The 23,801-nt window shown below is 49.7% G+C and overlaps 9 protein-coding genes across 9 annotated transcripts; 6 read left to right on the top strand and 3 right to left on the bottom strand.

Moving 5' to 3' along the window:
* Positions 1-1,488: 1,488 nt before the first annotated feature.
* CMQ_1241 (FAD dependent oxidoreductase) lies at positions 1,489-2,983 on the bottom strand (the record flags this gene model as incomplete). The annotated part of the gene is made up of 3 exons (XM_014318320.1): positions 1,489-1,516; positions 1,640-2,075; positions 2,155-2,983. 3 exons carry the CDS (start codon positions 2,981-2,983, stop codon positions 1,489-1,491), a joined length of 1,293 nt encoding a protein of 430 aa, XP_014173795.1.
* A 3,403-nt stretch (positions 2,984-6,386) lies between these two features.
* On the top strand, positions 6,387-8,077 carry CMQ_1692 (uncharacterized protein; the record flags this gene model as incomplete). The annotated part of the gene is made up of 2 exons (XM_014318771.1): positions 6,387-6,596; positions 7,841-8,077. 2 exons carry the CDS (start codon positions 6,387-6,389, stop codon positions 8,075-8,077), a joined length of 447 nt encoding a protein of 148 aa, XP_014174246.1.
* Positions 8,078-8,229: 152 nt separating this feature from the next.
* On the bottom strand, positions 8,230-10,172 carry CMQ_756 (sucrose transport protein; the record flags this gene model as incomplete). Its single annotated transcript, XM_014317835.1, has 3 exons — positions 8,230-8,933; positions 9,301-9,845; positions 10,036-10,172. 3 exons carry the CDS (start codon positions 10,170-10,172, stop codon positions 8,230-8,232), a joined length of 1,386 nt encoding a protein of 461 aa, XP_014173310.1.
* Positions 10,173-10,690: 518 nt separating this feature from the next.
* Positions 10,691-11,512, top strand: CMQ_798 (uncharacterized protein; the record flags this gene model as incomplete). Its single annotated transcript, XM_014317877.1, has 1 exon — positions 10,691-11,512. One exon carries the CDS (start codon positions 10,691-10,693, stop codon positions 11,510-11,512), a length of 822 nt encoding a protein of 273 aa, XP_014173352.1.
* Positions 11,513-11,992: 480 nt separating this feature from the next.
* Positions 11,993-15,501, top strand: CMQ_1551 (tyrosinase central domain containing protein; the record flags this gene model as incomplete). The annotated part of the gene is made up of 7 exons (XM_014318630.1): positions 11,993-12,182; positions 12,252-12,896; positions 13,128-13,476; positions 13,942-14,504; positions 14,566-14,662; positions 14,777-14,800; positions 14,886-15,501. 7 exons carry the CDS (start codon positions 11,993-11,995, stop codon positions 15,499-15,501), a joined length of 2,484 nt encoding a protein of 827 aa, XP_014174105.1.
* A 192-nt stretch (positions 15,502-15,693) lies between these two features.
* On the bottom strand, positions 15,694-16,717 carry CMQ_1552 (stage 5 sporulation protein; the record flags this gene model as incomplete). Its single annotated transcript, XM_014318631.1, has 2 exons — positions 15,694-16,464; positions 16,538-16,717. 2 exons carry the CDS (start codon positions 16,715-16,717, stop codon positions 15,694-15,696), a joined length of 951 nt encoding a protein of 316 aa, XP_014174106.1.
* A 102-nt stretch (positions 16,718-16,819) lies between these two features.
* On the top strand, positions 16,820-17,284 carry CMQ_415 (uncharacterized protein; the record flags this gene model as incomplete). The annotated part of the gene is made up of 1 exon (XM_014317494.1): positions 16,820-17,284. The coding sequence occupies one exon, from the start codon at positions 16,820-16,822 to the stop codon at positions 17,282-17,284; it is 465 nt and encodes a 154-aa protein (XP_014172969.1).
* A 3,300-nt stretch (positions 17,285-20,584) lies between these two features.
* On the top strand, positions 20,585-21,007 carry CMQ_1232 (uncharacterized protein; the record flags this gene model as incomplete). Its single annotated transcript, XM_014318311.1, has 1 exon — positions 20,585-21,007. One exon carries the CDS (start codon positions 20,585-20,587, stop codon positions 21,005-21,007), a length of 423 nt encoding a protein of 140 aa, XP_014173786.1.
* Positions 21,008-21,451: 444 nt separating this feature from the next.
* CMQ_1690 (beta-lactamase family protein) lies at positions 21,452-22,792 on the top strand (the record flags this gene model as incomplete). The annotated part of the gene is made up of 2 exons (XM_014318769.1): positions 21,452-21,542; positions 21,621-22,792. The coding sequence occupies 2 exons, from the start codon at positions 21,452-21,454 to the stop codon at positions 22,790-22,792; spliced, it is 1,263 nt and encodes a 420-aa protein (XP_014174244.1).
* Between the last annotated feature and the right edge of the window lie 1,009 nt (positions 22,793-23,801).

Raw genomic sequence — 23,801 nt, 5'->3', positions numbered from 1 at the left:
CCATGGACTCAACGTTTTAAGAAAGACGTATTACGCATACCTAGCTCGAAGTCAGGCTTTGTACTACCTACCATCCCTTCTCGCATGACTTCACTGAACGAACTCGAGATTCCACCCTGCCGCCAAATGAGTCGATTCTTCTGTCAGCGTCTTTCTTTCGTCGCATGCCATCCTTTTGAGACTTCCGGCCACCTCCGGCTTCTGACCAACAGGAAGTGTAACATGATCCTCGCTCCTTTCATTTCCAACAATACGCACCAGTTCAATACAGTACTATCCTCCCTTAACAGGACACCTCTACGATCATTGCCACGAGCAGGTCGAGATATATTACGTCCCAAGGGGTCCCAGAAGGCCAGGGCATTGTAAAGATTGACGGGAAGGAAGCCCTGTATAGAAAAGGAAGCGTGGTAGTTCCTGAACATGGGGCCATGAACGAGTTTGAAGAAGATCTGAAGTGGTTCTACGTGTTACCCACTAGTAACGTCAACGATGTAGTGTGAGGATTTTCATGAAGACATGTCCGTGAGATACTTTTCTGTCGAAATGTCTACAGTGACCTGGCTGATTTGATCACAGTATGTGGTCTCCTAAAGGTATTGTCGGCGTATTTATCTGCTTTTATATATTGTTAAGCGACGTAAGCGGCTAGAATAGAATATGTACCTCTGAGGAATACCGACCTGCATAACAGTGCCAGCAAATAGGCAGGTCTGCGCCACAGTGTGGAAGTACTGCAACATACTATGTACCTCTGCACAATCCCCTTTAACGCATGCCTTTCGATTATTTGTACTCCGTACAGATCCTCATGCCCTTACGGAATTTCAAACTCTACAGGAATATCTGGGTGCCAATGCTTCTGCGGGGAAAACTCCCAGGCCTGGTCTAGGGCCAATTGGCATGGTCTTTTTTTCAGATAACCTGGCGAATTTGGCTATTTTGACCTCAAGTCACCTTAGCTCCATACAAGGTTTTGTCCAATCAGAAAGGGGGGGGGGGATCTTACAAGGATTATGCAGTATTCGACAAAGTTGTATATTTACAGGGTAAAGGAAGGCTTCATCAAGTGGATCACAAGCTGTCGACAGCCTTTGGCTAGCAATTTCATACCACGGCTCCGACATGCGTCTTGATATATTTTCATCAATGGACCTTCTTGCTACCCCTACTCTTGCAATCAGGAAGAGCACGTAGTATTTCCCTCGTGTGTAGCACCGCCAACGGTCCTGGGGGTCAGTGATAAACTTTATCTGCCCCCAACATTTGAAAGGTCCGTTCACGGCGTCTTAGGCTGAAGAGGTCCATGTTAACGACAATGGGAAAATAAGTCCACTCGGCAAGAAATTCATTCCGCAGCGAAATATACTTCCCGTTAATTTTTTCTAATTGGCTAGAAAGTCCGAGACGAAGCCTTGAAAACCCACTCGTGAAATAAACTATCGCGGAGAAGTGGCTGGCGAAGTTGTGACTTCATAAATTGCAGTTCTACGGCTTAAAGCCACCAGTCCTATTCCTGAAGAGACCATTAGGGTCCAGTTTGGTTGCCAAAGACGTTGCTAGCTCGGCATTCTTGGGACGTAATCTCCCATAATAGTCCTGTCGAAAAAATGCATCATTCGAAAACAACGGAATGTACAACTCCTTGTCCAATGTGCCGTCCTCCTGCCAGGCGAGAACCATTTGACGGACTCCATTGTAGGCCGCCTGGAGGGTGATGTCCATCATATCATAATCTGACTGCAACAAAAAACTGTTGCTAATCTCGAGGATAACAAAATCCGAGTTCACATCAAAATCCAGCAGGTCACCACCCCTGTCCTGGGCGATCTGGGCGATGCGCCGTGGAAGTGGCTGGTAGGCAATGTTGGTGATTAGGCCACCCACAAGAAGGACAGAGTCGGTGACGTTGCGCCAGTGCGCATGGACTGCCTCTAGAACGTTGATGTTATCATCTGCTGGTAGCGGGATGGTTTCCGTGCCAATATTGTAAACAGTGTCCTTGAGGACCGCCCAGTTGTTGTTGGTCACGAACTCTGAAAAGGTTCTCGTCTTGCAGGTGTCGGTAATGGGACCTATGTCGGTGAAATTCTTAAAGACATGATGCGGCGGTTTCGGGCCATTGTAAAACACGAAGATGACCCAGATATCAACCGCGCCTCGCCAGGACGCGCTCAGCAGTAGGAATGATGGCGGCTTTGCTATCGGTGTTGTACTTGGTGAAGTCTCGGATGGCCCTGAGAAGCTTCGTATCTGTTTCCGTCGAATGCACAAAGGAAAGGACGCCACCATAGACGTAGCCTTGCTGGTATGCCTGCACAGTATAAGACGTAACGATGCCAAAGTTGTTGCCACCACCTTTAAGGGCCTTGAACAGATCCGGGTTATTATCCACAGAAGCTGTGGTGATGGTGCCGTTGGCCAGAACGATCTCATATTCCAGGACTGATGAAGCAGCCCATCCGTATTCCTGTGACATGAAGGAAAGTCCTCCCCCAAGCATGAAGCCTCCAACTCCGACATTACCGATGCGTCCACCAACGACGCACCACCCCGAGCCGTTCAATTCGTCGGCAACCTCGTCCCAGCGAAGGCCTGGGCCTATCTGAACAATACCGGTCTCGTTATCGAGAAGCACATGATTCAAGTTCTTAGTTGAGATCAACGGACCGCCTTTAGTGCTGGAAAAATGATTGTTCGCATTATGGCCTCCGGACTTGACAGCGAAATTATCGCTGTTTCCATTCAAGATGTTGATAATGGCTGCAACTTCAAGTGATGAAGACGGGAAAACGACACATGCCGGCTTGAGAGCAGCACAAGAAGTGGACCAGTAATCATTCGAGACTGTGGCGTACGAGATGTCATAAGCGGAGGCCACGCCGATACTCGGTGCTGTCTTTTCAATGTTGGAGCAACTGTCGGCGGAAACGACGGCCAGGGCTGAGAGTGAGATTAACGCCGCAGTCGTAATTCGAGCCATTGTACTAGTACTGTTGTAACTGCGACAGCACCGTCTTAGTTTCGCCTGCCTACTCCTCCGAGGACATGGAGATACGGGCTTATATATAACTTCTCTACGGCATACGACATCGCAGGAGTAATTTGCTCAAGCGCACTTCGTATGGGGTAAAACTTATGGGTACCATTCGCCAAGGTCGGTGAGTTCAGTGGGGATGTAATATTACTCCGTATGAATCAGTAGAGCTTGGCGGTGTATTTCGTACTTTGACCTTCGCCCAATACTATAAAGGACCAGCCAGCCGACGAAGTAAGCTATATCACAAATTATCAAGAATTAGGCATTAACTACCTACAGGCTGTGATACTAGTCCGCCAACTTGTCTCGGTAGGAATACCGAACTGGTCTTGATCTGGAAACCTCCAGAACTCAGCGGCAGCACCACACAGCTGAACTTTAGCGGTGTGCCACGATCTGCGGAGTAATATAACTCAGCAGAGTGACAGTGTTACGCGCACGTACGTCACAGAGGACTATGTAATATACGCAAATCCGGCGCACTTCGAACGCCACTTTGACGTTGATGCTGACGCACAAGACAACGACGCCATCGAAACCAGATAATTCTTATTTAGTGCGGTAGTACGTATTAAATCGGTGCACGGGATCTGTCAAAGTACCGTAACAAGGGAGAGACCCCGTTGTTTCTTAGTTTTGGTCTTCTTTGCAGTGCAATTCGGAGTATACTACGGAGTATGTACGAAGTATCTTACCTGCCGGCAGGATCAGATCCGATGTCCCTGGCATAACGTTTGAAAACGCAGCTCCCCAAAATTAAGCGGAAGATCGATAGGCTAATCTTTTGTCTCAGGTAGTCCGTGTAACATTGATGCGCTATGGCAATTACAATTACGGAGTGCGACGTACGAACAAGTTAATGGGAGCAAAAGGTTTATATATCCGTACCCCGTATCTTACTTCGTACTCCGTAGGTAATAGAAAAATGCATGCTTATAGAAAATTGACGGTAATTTATTGAGTCTGTCCCACTGTTCAGTTTACTCCGGTATCTTTATTATTATGCTAGGCAGCCCTGTGGTTAATAAGAACGGGTAGACGGAATTCTCGTTTGGGTGGAGGTTAGCGTGCAGTTAGGTGTTATCAAGCCTCCTTGTACGGAGTACTCCGCATCTTACTTCGTACAGGTTTGAGGCTGTTCCTGTGAGATACGAAATACGAGAAAATGTAGCGTCGTACTCCGTAGGTTTAATGGATATGATTGGTTATAACAGAGTTAGCCTTTGGAGATGGTTCCATCTTGTTTAATTGTTCTTCACGTTTAGCATATTGTACGGAGTTAATAGTATCTTATTCCGCACGAGTAGACCATTTTCGCCAAAAGTTATTCTCGCTCAGGCCAACCTCGACACATCATGCTTCAGAGGGCATTATTGCTATATTGCTGCACTACCAACTTTGGGTGATTGCTATTTGTAAGATACACACCTGTACTAAAGAACACGGTAACAAGGCCCGCTTATATAGCAAGATTCCAAGGCACAGAAAACAAAGTAATAGGAAAGAGATCCTATAGCAAATCACCGTACTCCGTACTCCGTACGGAGTACGGAGTACCAGCTCCTCTACTCGTCTGACGCCCCTCTTCCCTATCCTGCTCGTCCGATCGGCGGCTCTCCTCCTACCTCTCCTGCACCCCCTGCCTCTCAGCCACGTAAGCAGCGTCGGTGGCCTTGAAGTCGCGTACTGTGTAACAATTTGCATGATTGCCCACCTGTCAAATACTGGTGCTGTTACTACTATGTATGCTAGCTGGGCCCTGGGTCGCCGCTGCCGTGGTGCCGGTACTAGTGTTACCGGCGCCTCGTATTCGTCTTTCGGGATGGCCTGTAGCACGGACTTCTGCGTTCGCCTCTGAAAGACGCTGGTAAAGACATTTTTTTTTGGTTTGATTTAAATGGTATCTTACATTTAGGTGGTAACGAAACAAAAGGGGGGCCAAAGGCGGTGTAGCTTTTCTCTGCTTTTGTACTCCGTACGTGTCAAATTATGGGTGCCCAGTGAGCATGAATGTATTGTTCTAGTTAGGTACTTCTGAGGTATGCAGACGTGCGTCAAAACACGTACTAAATAGCCCCTGCGCCACACAGTACTGCATTATCGCGCACCCCCCTCCCACTCTGGTCTGGTTCATTCGACAGTACGGAGTACTCCGTAAATGTAGTGATTCCCGTATTAGACTCGCTGTGCTCTGTACACGGGCACCCTTATAACAAATAGCAATCGCCATATGGTGTACTATGCAATAGTTTTAACGCCCTGTACTCCGTACGGAGTACACATATTCATTTTATGTAAGATAGTATCATCAGTGTATCCGAAGGCACCTGCGTTGCTGCCGCAGCAGGCTAGTACTAGATAAGACTAAGCCCAAACAGGTATTCAATGCCGGTCTACTCCGTACTTGTAAAATATTAGGTACGGAGTACGGAGTACAAGATATGCATAAAACCTTTCGCCTCTATTTGACAGTACGATTTACGGACTACGATAGACCCAATTTACGAGTAGAGTCCCGCATGGATTACCAAGTAAGAACGGAGACCAAGATAATTTGCATATTGTAATAGTAGATCCCATTCATAATTATGCCCGCTACTCGCATTAAATATATATTGAGCCACGTTTTAAGCTCCTATCGTACGTGTACAAGTACTAAAGACGGCTATGTACTGTGGCTTCTACTCCGTGCACCACTAGTCTGTCACGCACGTTCTGCGTGATCACCAGTGTAAGACCCGTACGGTAATCCTTGTGGGATATTCGTCCGGACCAGTTGCACGTATCGTAGTAAGCTCTAAGGCCTTCAGAAGATCTAGTGATGATATTTCGTTCGGTGGTTGACTGATTGAAGACCAGACTGTGCGCAGTATGCGCGCAGATCAGGGCTTCGTCTTATCTAGTAATTTCGGCGGCCGAGGTCAAGTCAGGTGACCTCGGGGAAATCCACAGTACGGAGCAAAGGCCGGATTGTTCGATACCACCTTCCGTTATCAACACAAATGCCACTCTCGCTAGCACTGTATGCAGAGCGGCTTGTTATATCTTATGTAGCGAAGTGCTGCATGAAGCAACAGGAAAGCGTTCCGCCTATACTAAAATCTTACCGCGAACTCATCGGGTTATACCCTGTCCCAAGACGTATCTTGCATCTGTGATATATCGACTCACATGATAGGAGGCAAAGTTTGCACGTATCCTGATTCTGATAAAAGGCGGGGAGGGGCCTTCCTGAACCAGATATCTGACTGTCCCTTTCCATCTCATCTTTTTGAAGTATTCGGCCGTGCATTTGCTTATGTTCTCATCGCTTGGTTCTATTTCTTGACTGTCTTCCATACTCGATATGACCGAACCCAATGTGATTGAGGAGAAGGAGGAAGAAGAGGCCACAACAACTATAGAGGCTTCTGTAACTCTTGAAGTCGGAGCAACGGAAACTCCTCCTGCTGAACCTACTACTGCTTCTGATACTTCACCTGGTACTATTCCTGCTGCGGTTCCCCTAAACCAGCTTCAACCACCGGAGGTTTGGACGAATTTGGTAGTTCCAGAGGTAGGTAACTTCAATTGTTGCTAAGACGGATAGGATGACGTCTTGAATTGAACGCGAAGCACTGAAACTCTCTCCTCAGGGCGATGACGATTCGGCTTTGGGTGTAGATATAGCTAGCTCCACAGCTTCTATTAGGTCCAGTATCCTGAGCTATCGCTTTCTTAACGGGAGAACCTACCACCACGATAGTGGTAATACTAACTTATACTGGTATGCAGAACAGAGGGTGGCACAGTATTTTCGGCATCATTACTGACTGTCATGCTTAGGGGCCCTAACGACGAGCGCCAGAATAACACGCTCGATATTGCGTAAGACTTAGTTATATATCCTGTACCTTGTATAGGCATGACATCATTAACTGTTACTAGATACCATGCCTACACATTAATGCTAGGTGGCAAGCTCCATCTTGCGCCTTTGCCAGAGGATATTAAGGTGATACAGGCAGAGGCTTCATTTATGAACTGCTTCAATAAATTCCTGATTACTAACAAGGGTTGTATTGCTATGTAGAAGGTAGTTGATGTTGGCACAGGAACCGGGATTTGGGCTATGTCAGTACCCTTACCGTTCTTTCAAAGCTCTTATTCGTCTTTTACACTAAGCCTTTTTCGTATGCTGAATGTTGCTACTAAATAAAAAAACAGCGATTTCGCAGATGAGCACCCCAACACGAAGGTTATCGGGATTGACCTATCACCCATTCAGCCGAAATGGGTGCCACCAAATCTTTATTTGTATACAACTCCGTTTTCTTTAGTTCCCTAAGGGTTTATTTCTATCTTCTAAATTTTCCCGTTTCGTGATAGCATCGTGCTAATTACATTTAAGTCAAACCGACGACTTTTCCGAGCCGTGGACGTTTGAGGAGAACTCGGTCGACTTTGTGCACCTTCGATTTCTTTGTGGTTGTGTACGGGATTGGACGCAGCTGTTCAAGCAGGCGTACCGAGCCCTTAAGCCTGGCGGCTACATCGAATCCCTTGACTTTGACGGTACCATGTACTCAGACGATGGCACCGTCACCAACAAGACAGCGTTGTCCCAGTGGGGGCCCCTCTTCCAAGAGGCCAGCCGCAAACGAGGCGTTTACGCTTCCTTTAATCCGATTATGGAGGGCCTACAGCACCGGGCCCTTATAGATGCAGGGTTTGTTAATATTACAGAAAGGCGATACAAGGTAGACTATTTTAGCAGTTGCTTTTCCATGCGTGTCTTGCTAATAAATGTTATAAATATAGGTCCCGGTTTCCGAGTGGCAAGACGACCCAATTATGCACGAGGTCGGCCAGTATATCCGTATCTCGATCGTCAATGATGTCGACGGATTGATAAGCGCAATGGCCACAGAGCTAGGTTGGACGTCAGAGGAGATAACTGTCTACGCGGCCCATATACGGCGAGAGATGTGTGGCCTGAAAATACACGCGTACTATCACGGCGGTAACGCGTATGCACAGAAACCACTAAATGCATAAAGGGCAGAATTAGTACCTACGAAGCATGCGGTCGGCTGGAGAATCTGTGCAGTCAGCGGTGGTCATCGGAAACTTCTGTCCGGGCATAATGAAGCAGTTCCATAGCAGCACAGGTTTTCTAAGTGAATTTTGCCATCATAACTACATACTGTCTACTGTGACCCCTTTTTTGCAATCATGGCCGCAACGACAGCAGAAAATGCCGTGATGCGTAGTGACCATGCAATACCGCCATCTTTCCCGTCAAAATGGTCGTTGTCACTGCACACACGGAATACGATACTGCTAATCACAACGGCCACGATCTGCGGAGCAGAATTTGCCGTGTTATGCAAGGCCATAGCAATACCAGGCCGGCGTTCGATGGGCTTATTTTCGACACAGACATGAAGAGAATCTGCAGAGTCCTCCTTTCCAGCCTCCTCTTCTTCTTCCTCTGTATCATTATCCCGGATCGCCATGCTAATCAAGGAAAAGGGGGCCCAGATGGTGACGGCCCAGCTGATGCCACAGAAACCGACAAGAGCATAGGTCCCCCACAGCGAAGTCACTATAATGTTCGAGAGGATACATGTGACGTAAAGCACAAGTGCCCACATCCAGATGCGCTGGATGCGAGCGTCTGGATCTCGCATTGACTTCTGAAGAGGTTGCTCCTCGTCTTCCTCCCTTCTTAACCCGCTGCAGGCTTTATGTGATTCCTGTTCTCTCAAGAGAACCATTGGAAGAATTGACCCAGTGACCAGTGCTGTTACAGAAAATAGCAGTAATCCAAGGGATCCCATGCGTGTGCCCTCTTCAACGAGATACCTATTGCTGAACTTGTTCGTGTCCGGTTTCCGAGACTGGCGCTGATCTGTATCGACCATAGATTAGTTATGTTTGCGTCGTCAGAGGGCACCAATCGAAGGATTTACACGTATCTCCAATATAGCTGTAGAAAGCATTAGTGGATAATTGGAGACAGACACCAAAACAAGTTTTAAAAAATAGAAAGAACCAAAGAAGAAAGCAAGCTCGAACGTACAGAGATATGTAATATAAAAAAGGGGCCCAGGCCAGCCAGGAGAAGAATTGGATACAGCAAATGCGCTGTGCCTTTTTGGGCAGGCGATGGAAGCATGCACAGAGGTAACCTAACTGTGACACAACCTCTTTCAGTGTTCTTTTAGATTCTGATCCAGTGTCCGCCTCTGTATTCGGATCCTCGCGCACAGCCACACAAGTTAGTGTGACGCTGGCAACGAGCACAGCGGCCGAGAACTGGCAATGCACCCGAAATTGCGAGTCCCCAAGTGGAGAAGACGGCCCACTTAGATCTAGAAATCCAGCCAGGTAATCAAGGACGTTGGCCATGCTGGTCAGACGGCTCGCCCAGGCATTAGCCGTTGCCAGCTGATGTGGCGGCGAGATGTCCACTAGAAGTGCACGTAGGCCGCCCTGTAGCGGCTGGATAGCGGCATTGAGGATGGTCATGGCAAAGATGGCCATAACCTGAGCTCCAGTAGTGGTCGTAGGTGACCGGGAAGCGACTGCGTCTGCATACGCGAGACCGAGCAGAGATATAACAACGGCTGCAGCACCTCCGGCGATATAGGGACGTCGACGTCCCCATGACGAGCGACAGTGCTCACTGCACAAGCCAAAGTACGGCTGCAGAACGGCGCCGCACACAGGTCCTCCTAGCCAGATCAGTGCGATGACCGAGTCATTTAGGTGCAGGCTCCGGAGGAAAGCCTTGTCCCTCACATCAGTACATGCTCGGAATCTATCACGTTGGAACGGAGGAAGCTCGAGCAAGACTTACAGATCCGTTAGAGAATATGAGTGAGAAAACAATCTGCAATCTAGGTTGCTCATTTTCGTCAATGAACAATTCTTCGAAGTATCAACAACGCAGTAGAACGTGTGCGAAGAAAGGGCAGTTTATGCTGTAGAGTCAGCTACCTGTCACATACCCAACAAAACCCATCGACAAGAGAATTAAGCGTGTTGTGCTTAAGTGGACAGCTGGCTGCCATGCTATCGGGTTGTAAAGCCCAGCTTCAGCAACGTCGAGGTCAATGTCCAAATTGTTGTCGTCAATGCAATCCATGTTTGTTTCTTCGACGTCTGACAAAGTAAGTTGGACACTGATTCCCTACAGCACGGAGTACGTTCTTACTTTCAGATGATAGCATATCACTCTCTGTATCCAACCGCTTACTTTTCCTCATCCTGTCTCCAAGGGGACTCATTATGTGAGTGCCCGGTCATCTGGCTCCTGCTTTACGGAGTACAGCATAATAGCGCCAAATTAGTCAAATCGTACGGCGCGAAGACATACCTCATTCAACACAGAACACTGCCTGTACAATATTACGTGAGGTCTGGAAAATGACGACAGTAATACGGCTTAGTCATACATTTATATCGCAATTGCTTGGGGTAGAACGAAAGTGTATGACATACGAAAAAACATGACGTTTTCCTGCAATATGTACTAAGAAGTATGGAAGAATGAAGCGGAGAAAATAACAGATGTAAACATTATGAAAGCAAAAGAAAGATTCGAATTCTCTCTCTATCCAATTTGTTTAGAAACATTGTAAACAGTAGGAAACAAAGCTCAGAATGAACGAAAAGCACAAAGGTGGCGATGCTCCCTTTGAGGAGGACTATGACGAAACGCTACACGAGATCTTGGATGAAGAAAGTGCCCGCTCGGATGGCAGCTTCGACCACAGCAAAGCTGATTGGGACCAGCTGATAAAGGCAACGCATGGCTCCAGAATATCATCATCCCCTTGGGCAGCCTCTGTTCTTGTGTCTATCCTCACGACCGCGTTCTGGGGTGGCTTGTTTCTGATATGGCAGTCCGGCCTACTGACTGGAACGAGAGCAGGAGGCAGTGCTGGCCTCAACCCGCTCACGGTGTCCGTGGAGCCCTACGACATGAGCGACAAGCACAACATCTTCTCAAACACGCAGTTCATTGGCTGCGGTACATCAACAGAGGAAGCGCGGAGCCGGGGATGCGTGTATGACATCCTGGCCAACCACTACGTGCACAAGTCCTGCTTCGACGAGACCAGCACCAAGTCCTACATGGACGAGGGCACCTCGTGGATGGGATATCTGGAGAAGAATAAGACGACACAGCTGACGACACTTGAGGAAATGGGCGACTACGATGTGTACTGGACCAGCCAGCGCGACCACATTGTGCACTGTGGAGAGATGTGGAAGCGACAGTACCGCGCCTTTACGCAGAACTGGCGGTACATTGATGCGATCACCGCGAACGAGGAGCACACGTTCCACTGCGCGAATTATCTGGTGGCCATGACCGACTGGGCTGTAATTGCTGGCCGTGACTGGCGCCAGGAGCCAAACACGGTTGAGGTCGGCTTTGCCGGATGCTACGATCGTGCAGGCACAAAGAGTAGCAAATAGGAGGGAATTCTGGCTTCGACAGCGAGACGGCAGAATCGACAAGACGCGAGCGGGGGGGGAAAGAATTTGGAATGTGCCAAGGGGAGCACGGACATGGCGGATGCGGCGAAAGATATGATGTAAACAAGTAATTACGTAGGATAGTACAGTACTTGTACAAGTTGAAAAAGCTCCTCCTACAACTGCACTTGTAAGCCGGACTCATGCGAATAATCAGGGGTGCAGGGAATGCATGACGATAGCCCGACTTTTGTAGAAGTAAAATGCGAACCTCGGATTCGTACCGCGACCGAATGACATCCCCGATCAGGAGAATTCTAAGCTGTACCTCGTACACTCGTTTAAAACTGGTTTCACGCGGGGACTGAGGGGCTTCACGCTGCTGACACTGGTAAGCAGTAGTAATCGCGTTGCTTTGCACGTGAGACAATATAATGCTGGCTGCAGCTCTTCTCGTTTGCAGGACAATGTAGTAAATCGATGAGCTTTGGGTTACTCGCAGAAACACATAATAAGAAGGAGACAGAGAGAGAGATACGAGGAGAGCTGGACGACCTCATGGCAACGGCGCGGCCTCAGCACAGCAGACGGCACAGCAACAGCCTCGTTTCCGAACAGGAAAGGCTAGCGCGGAAGCGAGAGCAGAACCGCATTGCACAACAGGTGTATCGTACGTAGACAAGTGTCTGCCATCTGTTCCTCCGTCCTCTGTACTTCTGGCTGACCATCCACTCTCTAGGCCGTGCCCAGAAAGAGCGCATCCAGGCGCTGGAGGCGGCCGTGGCCAAGTCATCGTCATCTGGCGGCGGTCCTTGGACGCAGTTTGATGACGTGCCGGGAGACGACCTCTTCTTCAATGATGGTCCGGCAGGAACGCCTTCTCTGAGCTCGGCAACACCGACCACCGGGCTCTTCCAGACATCCCTAGAGCCGAGCTTAAATCACAGCCTAAGTCAAAGCCTTGGTGATGGTCATGTTGGTGGTGCTGGAGATGTCTTAGGCGATTATGTGCAACATGGCAGCCACACGACGATGTCCTCATTCACATTTGGCCACCACGGCCAGGAGTCTTACGAGCCCGCATCTGGACCAGATCTGACGTTTAGATCTATACAAGCGGACGAGTTCAGCATCCTGGATGCATCGCCAGCGTCTGACGGCGCAGCAGCAGCGACAAAATTAACATCGACATTGACATCGACATCAACAGGTCGTCATCAGATGGACGGCCTGACAATGGGTGCTGCTAGCCAAAAGAAGCCAGGCATACCTCGGCCGTGTGCCGCAGCTCCAGAGTCGGAGAGTCGACACAGCCGTCGGAGAGCGCTGCACATCGCTGCCAGCCATGGCAACACCTGCATGGTGAAGCTGCTGCTGGGCCGTGGTGCAGATGCGGGGCCAATGGATGAGGACGGCCGGACACCGCTGCATCTGGCAGTGATCGCCACAGCAAAGGCAGCCAGACGCAGCAGCAGCAGCGGTTGCAGTAGTGCTGATGGGAGCAGCGACAGCGACGGTGGAGGCAGCAGTGGCGATAGTGGCGATGGCGGCAGTGGCAATCATGGCAGTGAAGCGGCCAAGGAAGCAGAAACAACGCTGCGACTGCTATTGCGAGCTCGAGCGACCGGAGCCAATCCCCGGACACTCGACAAATCTGGCCGCTCGGTGCTGTTCACGGCCGTGGCCACGGGCTGCGAGGCCGCTGTGCAGATCGTGTTGGACGCCATGGGTAGCGAGGATCTTGCAGAGCACAGCTCCAACCCCGGTCCGGGATCCTGTTCGGACTCCAGCTCTGGACTTACTCATACTCCTAAAGGAGTTGCGTCAGATGTGGGCCGGGCGGGTATCCGGGCCGCCCTCAACGAGCCTGATGCACAGGGCACACTGCCGTTGCATCTAGCTGTGGCATCTGGATCGGCATCCATGGTTCTGCTGCTGTTGAGTAACGGGGCGGATATAAACGGGTGAGCTTGGATTTGACGGTGAGCTGAGCGGGGCGACTTTTCAAACTCGTATTGATGACAGGGACATTAGTGAACCAGTCAATGAGATTTTAGCGTCAACCGTGTCACGTACATGTAGGTGATTATACTTATTAAGGCATGCAAAAACGTAAAATAGGTAATCAAGACACGGGCCAGCGCAAGGAAACGGAATCTCACGTAAGGGGGAGACTTGATGGCGTTCGCGCAATCGCGGGGCAAAGTTGGGTGTAGTAAGGCAGCAAGAGTAAGACAGTGGGCGTAAGAGAACGAACGAGTAAGAGGGAAAGTAAGAGACAGTAAGAGAGGACGGGGAAGACAGAGACGGATGATATAATACGTAAACCAGACTTCTATGGCGTTGTAGTGAAATGGCGCGCCTCACCAAGAAAGTGACAATAACGCAGGGCACAGCAACAGAATGGCTTCTGCACTGAATTGGCGCAGTTGGCGTCTGCCCGGCGTCAAGTATGCTGCATTGGTCAGGGATCAAAGAAAGAGTATGATGAGGGACAGGAGCAGCAGCAGCTTTGAGCGCGAGGAGAATCGGCTTCTTGATAAGGAAAATGCCGATGTGGACGGCGAGGAAGACGGCCGGGAGCCGACGGTAAAAGCGCGTCCATCAAAGAGGAAGTACTGCCTCCGGCCTCTGTTTGTTCTTCTCTGTCTGGCCTTCCTCGCCTGTGGTGTGCTGTTGGGTTATGTTGCCCATGACGGTTGGCACTTGTGGCGTGGCTCAAGCAACAACGGTGCCGCAGGAAAAACGTCTGCCAATGCCGCCTTTGGCAGCGGCTTCGACAAGTTCATCTACCAGGAGAACGAGTTTGGCGAGCGGTACTGTCCGGACAAGGACCTAACGCTGCGCCGTGAGTGGCGAAAGATGTCCCGCATCGAGAAGCGGCAGTTCGTCCAGGCCGTCAAGTGCCTGAAGCACAAACCGTCCAAGACGCGACCGACTGGCAGTCTTTTTGAAGACTTTGCTTTTGTCAGCGGCCAGATTGGCATGCGCAGTGAGTCTTCCACATCACGGTGGTCGGCGCAGAAAGAGACAGAATGCTGACCACGGTGTAGCTGCCGGAGTGGCCTCTTTCTTTCCGTGGCATCGTTACCTCCTCTGGTCCTTTGAGAGGGAGCTCAAAAATACTTGCAGCTACCCGGGGGGTATTCCGTATGTTTTTCTTTTTTTTCTCAAATTTTTTTTACATTTCTTCTTTCCAATCTCAATTGTATTACCTATCTTGTCTTCTTCTGTCACTGAAAAACATACTAACCATTTTGCTAGGTTTTGGGACTGGACCCAAGACTCGTACGTTAGAGATTTTGGAAGCAGGAATGATGAAAACTTGAGAACAGTCTCAAAAGGGAACAAAGACAAGGCTAACCACCCACAGTGACGCTCTGGCACACTCTCCCCTGTTGAACGATCTTCCCGGGTTTGGCGGTGATGGCAATTCGCAGTCCAGGTTGGCCAACGGCTCCCATGGCGCCTATTGCGTGACCGATGGCAACTTTGCCAACCACATGGCCGCCTTTGACTACATTGCCGGCTACGGCATCGCCCCTTCTCCCCATTGTGTCTCCCGTCGCTTTGACCCAGGAGATCGTGATGGCCGTCAAGTCGGCGCCCTTGTTTCCCCGTCCGTCATCTCGGACATCATCGCCCTGCCCGACTATGCGAGCTTTTCCGAGGCCATGCAGAAGGAGAGTGTAGGGCCAGTTGTTGCTGTCCCCAACTGGATACAGGGCGACATGGCCCAGTACACGGCGCCCAACGATGTGCTCTATTTCCTCCACTTGGCGCAGCTCGACCGCATTTGGTGGATCTGGCAACACCAGGTCACGGCGGCGCGGCTGAATGACTACAGCGGTCGCCGTCGCAACGACGTGGATGATCTCGCGTCAATTCACGATAACCTCTCGCTCGGCACTCTTCTGGCACCTGACGTGGAAGTGTCTGATGCCATGTGGGGACAATGGAGCTTCATGTGCTTTACTTATTTTCTGTAAAAAACGAAGGCCGAGGAATGAATGTTTTTATAGAGTCGAGAGGATGAGTACTTAGATCGGCCTATCCAGGATATCTGGTATATGCACCAGATGTTTATTCAAAAGGGAAAAGTACTCAGCTTTACTGCATGAAAAAAAGTATTGCCTAACACGTCTCTGATATGCCCCTGCTACCTAGAAATTCGATTTACATTAATTGTCCCCCCCGCCCCGAATCCGTTGCTTCAACAGGGTCTTCATGAATCCAATCACGTCCTTGGTCAACATCGCAAAGGTGGCCCTGTCGGAATCTAAGCCTTGACTGGAGCTGTCGCTTTCGTGATGCTCCTCCTGCTTCTGCAGAGCCTTCTCTGGGTCCTCATAGACGTGCGTGACAATCGACTGCGCCAGCGTCTCGACGTCCCGTGCATTCGCCCACCCGTACGTCATGCCCAGCTTGTGGAACAGCCGCATCACTGTCTCGCGCTCCTCATCCATCGCCGTGTCGTGGTCACCAATGTCCACGTCCTGCCGCCGTAGACACGTTCGCAGGTAGGCGTAGCACTGCTGCCCGCCCAGCGCGGGAAACGACACCTCGGTTGCGAACCGGCTGCGTAGGCCCGCGTTGGTGGGGAGCAAGAGTTCCATGTCGCGTCGGGAGCCCGCCAGGACGACAATGAGCTTGCGGGCGTAGCGCGGCTTGGTGAGGCAGTCGACGATCTCGCCTACCGCCTCCTCCTGGTAGGACGACGAGCCACCCGACTTCGCCTTCGTTCCAAGACGGTAGGCCTCGTCGATGAAGAGCACCTTACCCAAGGTCCGGCCAAAGAGCTCAATCACCTTGGGTCCGGTGTGACCCTGGTACATGCCGACCAGATCGGTGGCGGACATGTCAATGACATCGGGCATCGACAAAAACCCCATGTCATAGACAATCTGGCCCAGGATGCGGGCTGCGTGCGTCTTGCCGGTACCGGGAGGGCCCTTGAAGATGGAGGTCAGTGCCTTTGCTTCTGCCGCTCGTCGTGCACGGTATGCTGCTTCTGCCTTGCTCAACAGATTGTCCACATTCTCCACCGTTGCCAAAATTGGGCCGCATCCGGCTGCGGTGCAACACCTCCGCAGCCACATCCTTGGCCTTGGGCGTGGCCTTCATATTTTGCTGTTTCATATTTTGGTCCAGTATTTCCATCAACGCCTTGTCGTCGATGATAAGCACCTTTCCACTGGCCGACATCAGGATAGACCGAGTGTTCGCTTCCGCATCGCCGATAAATGTACCGATAAAGTCACTTGGCGTGGAGAGCGCGCCTGGGCCTTGCAAAAACAGAAGGACTCCATGGACGTGGCCCCAAACGACCAACAAGACCTAGCCCTCCCAGGCTACGACGAGATCCAGCGCCGCCTCGACCAGTGCGCCGCCGAAATGGACTCCTGGGTATTCGACGAGAATTCCGTGACGGTCGGCTGCAGCTGGTACGTCTGGAGCGTCACCGCCGCGGCGCTCCTCATCGCCGGCGGCGGCCTTGCCGTCGGCTTTTCCGTCGGCCAGCGCATCACGGGTGTCTACCCGTTCGACCTGGCTAACTACACATGGGCCGCCGCCGCGTTCGTGCTGCTGATCCGCAAGAGCATGCTCGTGCGCCAGTGGGAGTGGAGCGATTTTCTGCGGCGGCGCGTCCGCTGCTACTCCGTTTCCGAGCTTGCCAACACCACCGGCTTCCACGAGCAGCTCATCATGGCCAAGCTGCTGCACCAGGACTGCGGCAAGGGTCCTCTCAAGCGAGGGGAACGGACCAGGTGATAGGTCAGGCTAGGAGACTATTACGACTGGCTGTAACAATGGCTCACGGTATTATTGTCAAACTATGGGCGCCTACTAAGTGAGCCTCTGTTCATTGTTCTGGGAGTCTTCCCGAGCTATGCCGACGTTCAAAAAACAAAACTAAATAGATGGGTCTGGCGCTACACTGTGCATATATCTTTTTTTCACACGCAAGACGTTGGATGCCCCCGATCTACTCCGTCGCATGCCCCTAAGGAGGCGAGTAATAATAATCTGTCTTAACCCTTATATGCATAACTAGCGGGCCATCACAATTCCCTATTACCCCTAACAATAAAAAACCCGTATTATAAAGAGGGTTTGTAAACAAGCGATAGAGGATTGTCAAGCATTAGAATCCGCCATACTGTAGCCCTTCCGCCCCACTTGGCCGTACGGGCCTGTGATTGATCAGAAGGCACAAAAGCGGGGCCTGGCACTAGTATTAATACGGATCCTTAGAAGGGTCGCGATGTATTTATTTCTTCCTTAGTACGGAGGTCCCTACCAAAAGTTCTTTCTCACCGCTTTGGCAAAATAAGAAGGTGGGTATAGTGCTAGTAATGTATTGCTACTGTATTTACTACAGCAGTGTTAGCGTATTTCTATGTGCTAAGCACCCTGTAAAAATATTAGTAAATGAATTATATTAGCGATAATATCCACTAAGCTCTAGCGTATCATCGCTAATAGCTTTCTCCGTATGATTTACACTCTGCACTATGTATTGCCGCAGTTATAGAAAAGCGGTGAGAACGAACTTTTGGTAGGGACCTCCGTACTCCGTACACAACACTCTTTCGCCCACACTAGACCCTATTTAGCCTCCTGCTCCTTATAGTGCATCTCGTTATATAACCGCCACGTATAACCTCCTTTAACCTTTATAAGAATAACGGTATTGATTATAAAAAGGGTTGCAGTCAATTTAAGAGCCCTGTTCTATGCCCTTGTTGCTCTGTCTATTAGGACTAGTTTTAGGTCTCAAAGTCTAGCACGACAATGTAGGGATTTTAGGGTGAGCAGGAGTGAGTAAAAAGGTGAGCTGAACCTGAGCCGAGCCTGAGCCGAGCCTGAATAGCCCTGAAGTTTTCTTTGGATAAAAGCGGCATTGCATTATGTAAGAATATAGGTCTTATGGCGACCAGATTAGGGTCATAGAACGACAATACTGCGTCTCGGCCATAACTCTCTGCGCTTCCGTTTAATTTCACGAAGTAAAACATGTATCCATCCTTGCATCCCTACCAGAGAACCTGATGACAATATTGATGATGCCGGACAGCAACAAAATTTGTGTTCAATTTATTTGCTTCACATGTCTTACTAGACAGAAAGCCAGAAAGGGGACAACAATTTTGTATATACTAACATGAGAAACAAGTGCTTGGCTCAGCTTTAATCTGATGGGTTTTCCCGCACCCTTTCCTCGCAAGCTAAAATGGAATATGTTTTCCGTTCTATATGTCCCCCCCATAAAATGCACGAAACAGTGCACCATACAAGCTCCAATTTCCTTTTCAAAAACTGCCCGTCTTTTTGTACCTTTCTGATGTTTCCACGAATTTGTCTGGACCCTCAGCATTGCGACTTTGGGCCCACCTGCTTAACGCATTAAAGTCACGACAGGTATGAAATGCTTTGAAATTCGGCATGATCCAGTTCCTGTTTGCTGACCATACGACAGGAATGAGAGTCATGTCTCCCGTGCACATGATACTCTCCCGCAGACTGTCTATGCAGTGATCTAGGGGAATTGTCAGAGACTTCCGCATTATCTCAAGCATCGATGACGCCATACCTAAATGACCGCGGAGGTTCGGGCTTTCCAGTTCAGGGTAGTATTTTGGATAACCAGATTTTCGTAGCATGTTCTGTCTTGTGATATCTAATTAAACACCATATAACAAACTCAAACTTGCTACATGGAAGCTTACCAGGCAGTGTAGATCATGCGTCATTGTAACTCTATTATCTCTTGTTAGTAAACCCGGCATCCTTGTCCAAGAATGATCTATGCTTTAGCATTTGAATACAATGCACGCTTAAAATGCTTACTGGGCCGTATGTAAGCCTGTCTCGACATCAACATGGAGACGGTCTCGAGGAAAGTATGAGCTTTCTTCCGGTGTCACAAAGATATTTACAGCTTGAATGTCCTCATTGCCGGACATTAGTTCTAACGTGTTCAAAGGATACTAAAAATTCTCCGGTTTGGACTTACGCGACACTATATTTTTCCAAGCAGTGTCCATTTGTGGTGATGGTGGCCCGACATATGCTGGATCGGTAGCTGGAATATACAGATGGTGTGTTTCGTTGTATGCAAGGCCAGACTGGAATTGGTGAGTTTGGAGGACTGCTGGGACGTCCTTTTTTACCGTGTCTGCGATGCAGAATGTCAGAGACTCTCGATGACGAGAAGGCATGAGACTCAACAAAAGTGGCTGAAGGGCAAAGCAGAATATTATGGAAAAAAACATACCGAACTCCAGCTCCCTCCAGAACATATTATCGCCGCATTCCTGTGAAGTCCTGTTGACTGCTACTACCAGACAGACAAGAAGAATGGTAGACAACATCCATGGCAGCACCATCATCATTTGGCGCAATCTTGATGCACATCGAAGATAAGGCCGATACTGCCTCTTCCTAGGTTGCTCATCATCGTCGCTTTGCATACAATTGTTGGCAGACAGAAGATGATCTTCGTCGCACGTGTAATGGTGCGAAACGTCCAAAGATATCCTATCCATTGTAATGACATAGATTTGTTCAAGTGCCTTTGCCCTATTCTGGTCACCAATTCGAAAAAGAAGCCACAAGGGCCCGAAGGTGTCTTCCAATTCCAGCTCCGCATTCAGAACTTGACCGAAAACCCCAATGATTGCAAACTGCAGATGACGTGCCCCGTTTCTCGCTGACTGTATTTTACCATTCTGTCCGACGATACCCCACGTGGCTGCAACATGACGTGGAAATCTGACAGGTTAGGCCCTCTAATTATTTTATTACGTGAGCTCAATTCTTACCGGCATAGTCGGTTTTCTTACGCAATACAGCACAACATCGAAAAATCTGAGAATAACGTGCTGTCGGAGATGTTCACAGGAAAATTACAGCCCAAAAGAAGATCGTGTACAAAACGGTCATGCTGCTCTGCCAGATTGTGTGTGTTCCAATATTACTTTTATCATCAGCAGCCTAACTTTAACCGCACGTTCCAATCCAGCTTCACTCCAAAACAACTTACCTCTACCAGTCAAACAACACGATACAATGCGTGTCTCTACCTATCTCGCTTCTGCTTTTGCTACCATGGCTCTTGCTGGACTCATCCCAGCCGACAAACGGGATGCACTGCTTGATGGTGCCACCGCCTTTGAAGCCCGCGAGGTATCGAGCCCCCAAGGAAGCGGTGAAAATCGCAACGCTCAGGCCTATGGAAAGCGTGAAGAGGAGAGTACCCAGGGAAGTGGCTCCAACCGTAATGCTCAGGCTTATGGGAAGCGCGAAGAAGCTACTCCCCAAGGCAGTGGCTCCAACCGCAATGCCCAAGCTTATGGGAAGCGTGAAGAGGAGAGTACCCAGGGAAGTGGTTCAAACCGCAATGCTCAGGCTTATGGGAAGCGCGAAGAATCCAGCCCCCAAGGTAGTGGCTCCAACCGTAATGCTCAGGCCTATGGCAAGCGTGAGGAATAATTTATATGTACGTGGATAATTCTTTATGCCAGTCGTTTGGTAGCACTGGATGTAGAACTTGATGGATTTGCTAACATGACAGCTTTATATACTATCCCATAAGGCGAATAGCATCGCTCGTGGTCACGATATATCAATTGGGGAGAGGCTGGTAGCAGAGAGTTGGGTATGCTTGTTGCAGATGTCCATATATTATCGCTGTTCAGTTACGCTGTTACAGGTGGATAATATGAATCAAGAACCCTTCTTTTGTTTTACTTTTCTGGTTGCATTCTTGGGTATTACGTAAGAAATTTGATTTTCTGTTATATGATGCGCTTCGAAATGGAGAAGTCAGGCAATGGTCTTTTTGTCCTACTCCAAACATTTCTCCTCTCCTTGTACAATACGTCAATCTAACGCGGAAATCACATTCTCCCTCGCCCCCGCACTAATAAGGGCGTGATGGAGGCATTTGAAGCCGAACTCTCCAAGGCAACCAAGCGTAGCAATGACAACTTGCTCGGGGCAGTTGCTATGGTCGTTGACAACAAGGGTAAGAGAGGGTTAGTTCGTTTTAGAACTATGTGAGGATGCCAGGAGCGGGACATCAGTGAAGCTGACAAATGAACAGGAAACATCTTGTACCGACATGCTGCTGGACGCCAGTTTCTGGACGAGAACTCACCGCCGTTAGATCCGGATTGCACCATGTCTCTCACTTCGGCGGGGAAGTTTGTCACCAATATCGCGGCCTTACAGCTGGTCGAGCGCGACGTTCTGACTCTCGATGAGCCTATCAGCAGGTACCTTCCTGAGATAGACAAGTGCTTGCTCGCTGAGCAAAGCCAGGATGTCAAGAACGGTGACAGCGACGGCGAAAATAAAGAAGAACGAAAAGGAAAGCGAATTGCACTTCGTCGACCCACTCGTGATGTCACACTGCGCGACCTGCTACTCAACACGAGCGGCATGGGCACGTGCGACACATACAAAGAGCGATTTGGCAACGATGACCGGGTACCCCGACTGGAGTTTCCCGAAGACGCCCATTACCTTGTCAAGAATCGATCTACTCATCTCTTCTTTGAGCCTGGCGAGGGCTTCGACTACGGCTGGAGTATTTACTATGTCCAGCTGCTTGTTGAGCGTCTCGGCGGCAAGGATCGGTTTGTGGAGTATGCTAACGAGAACATCTTTGGGGCCCTCGGCATGGCCCATTCGACCTACCTGCCAGCCCAAGTGCCCGAGGTCTGGGAACGCCGCCTTCAGATGGTGGAGCGCGAGCTCGACATAGAGTCTGGAAAGGCCCACCTTGTGGCCAGCGACGAGAGCACACAGGGAATGACTTGCAGCATGTCCGACGTCGCTAGACTCTTTGGAGACATCTTATCGCCCGAGTGCAAGCTGCTCCGGCGCCAGGAGCATCGCGATATGCTGTTCAGGCCACAGCTGTCACCTGGAAGCCAGGCACATCAGGCACTGCTGGCAGAGACCACCAACTATGGCTTCTTGCTCCCCCTGGAAGAAGGCGTGTCCCACAAGATTTCCTGGTCGTTGTCACCGCCACCGGCGGTCAATTGGACAGTGGCCGGTGTGTTACTGGAGGAGGACGATACTCTTCCCGATTCAGGAATTCCTAAAGGTACTGTTTCATTTGAGGGGCAGCCAAACATGATCTGGACCATGAATCGCGAAAGGGGACGCATGATGCTGTTTGGAAACCAGCTACTGCCCGGTTATGATGTGATCGCGCACAATCTCGCCACGTATTTTATGCGCCATGCCTGGAAGACGTTTAGTTGAGTAGTGCTTTATGTAGGAGCTCAACTCTCCTGTTTTCAAGGTGCACCGTTTATTTTCTGTAGTATACACTATGGACTTGATCCTCGGACAGGCCTATATCACCCGTTAAAAACAGATATCGCACACAGTGTAGCTAATGTAGGCAACGTAAGCAGCCCGTAATAAAGCCGCACATACCACTCGAAAGGCAGTAGCGCCGGTAAGGCAAAAACAAAGGTAAGGATTAGGCAGGCTAGGGCGGGCAGGCTTTCGCAGGGTAGTAGGGCCGCCGACGCCACATTTGTGGCTAAGAGGAAACCTAATTAGGAGGAGAGGGAGAAGCGGCAGAAGAGGCGCAAGAGGAAGGAGGCCAGTGAAATAGGCTGCCATAGAGGAATTGCTTGTGTATAGCAACTTGCTGTGCTTTTCGTTTTCTGGTAGTGTTAGCCGCCGCGTTTTGCCTATTTTAGACGTAGCGTTATTTCCGTGTTATAATCGGTGACCACATGTGTACATATAGCGGCCGCCAGTTGTCTCGATCTGCGTAGGGACCTTGTCACAGAGGATTGCTGTGTCCGCCCGACTGGATGAAAACGAGCTCCTGAAATTACGTGTGATTGACGGCCTGTAGTAGCTACTGCGTATAAAATGTCTCGTTCGTATCTAAGATTAATAGGCTGAGACTAAAAGATCTCTGAGAAGTATGCTCACACGATCCGTGGTATCAGGTGTGACCCTAGTGACTTGTAAGCATGTCACAGGTACAGAATTGGTCCTAGTCATGTGGCTGCCGCAATCCAAAGTCAGGAGCAGGAACACTAAGGCGCTTGGCATGGGGCAGACACTTGGTGCGCCGTTTGCATGAGGGAAAACTGCCAGATGTGCTCATGATACTAGGCACGCTTTTTGCAGAAGTAAAAAGGCTGACAATGTTCCTGTCAAAAAACCACCAACACAAGTACAGCCTCAACTCTCGCTTGTAGTCATGCCGATTTTCCAGCTATCCATGCGAAAATGACCGTCCCTTTCC

This window comes from Grosmannia clavigera (genome assembly GCF_000143105.1).
Source record: "Grosmannia clavigera kw1407 unplaced genomic scaffold GCSC_140, whole genome shotgun sequence".
Taxonomy (NCBI): domain Eukaryota; kingdom Fungi; phylum Ascomycota; class Sordariomycetes; order Ophiostomatales; family Ophiostomataceae; genus Leptographium; species Leptographium clavigerum.
The sequence above is the reverse complement of the archived record's forward strand: the minus strand, read 5'-3'. Positions and strand labels throughout refer to the sequence as shown.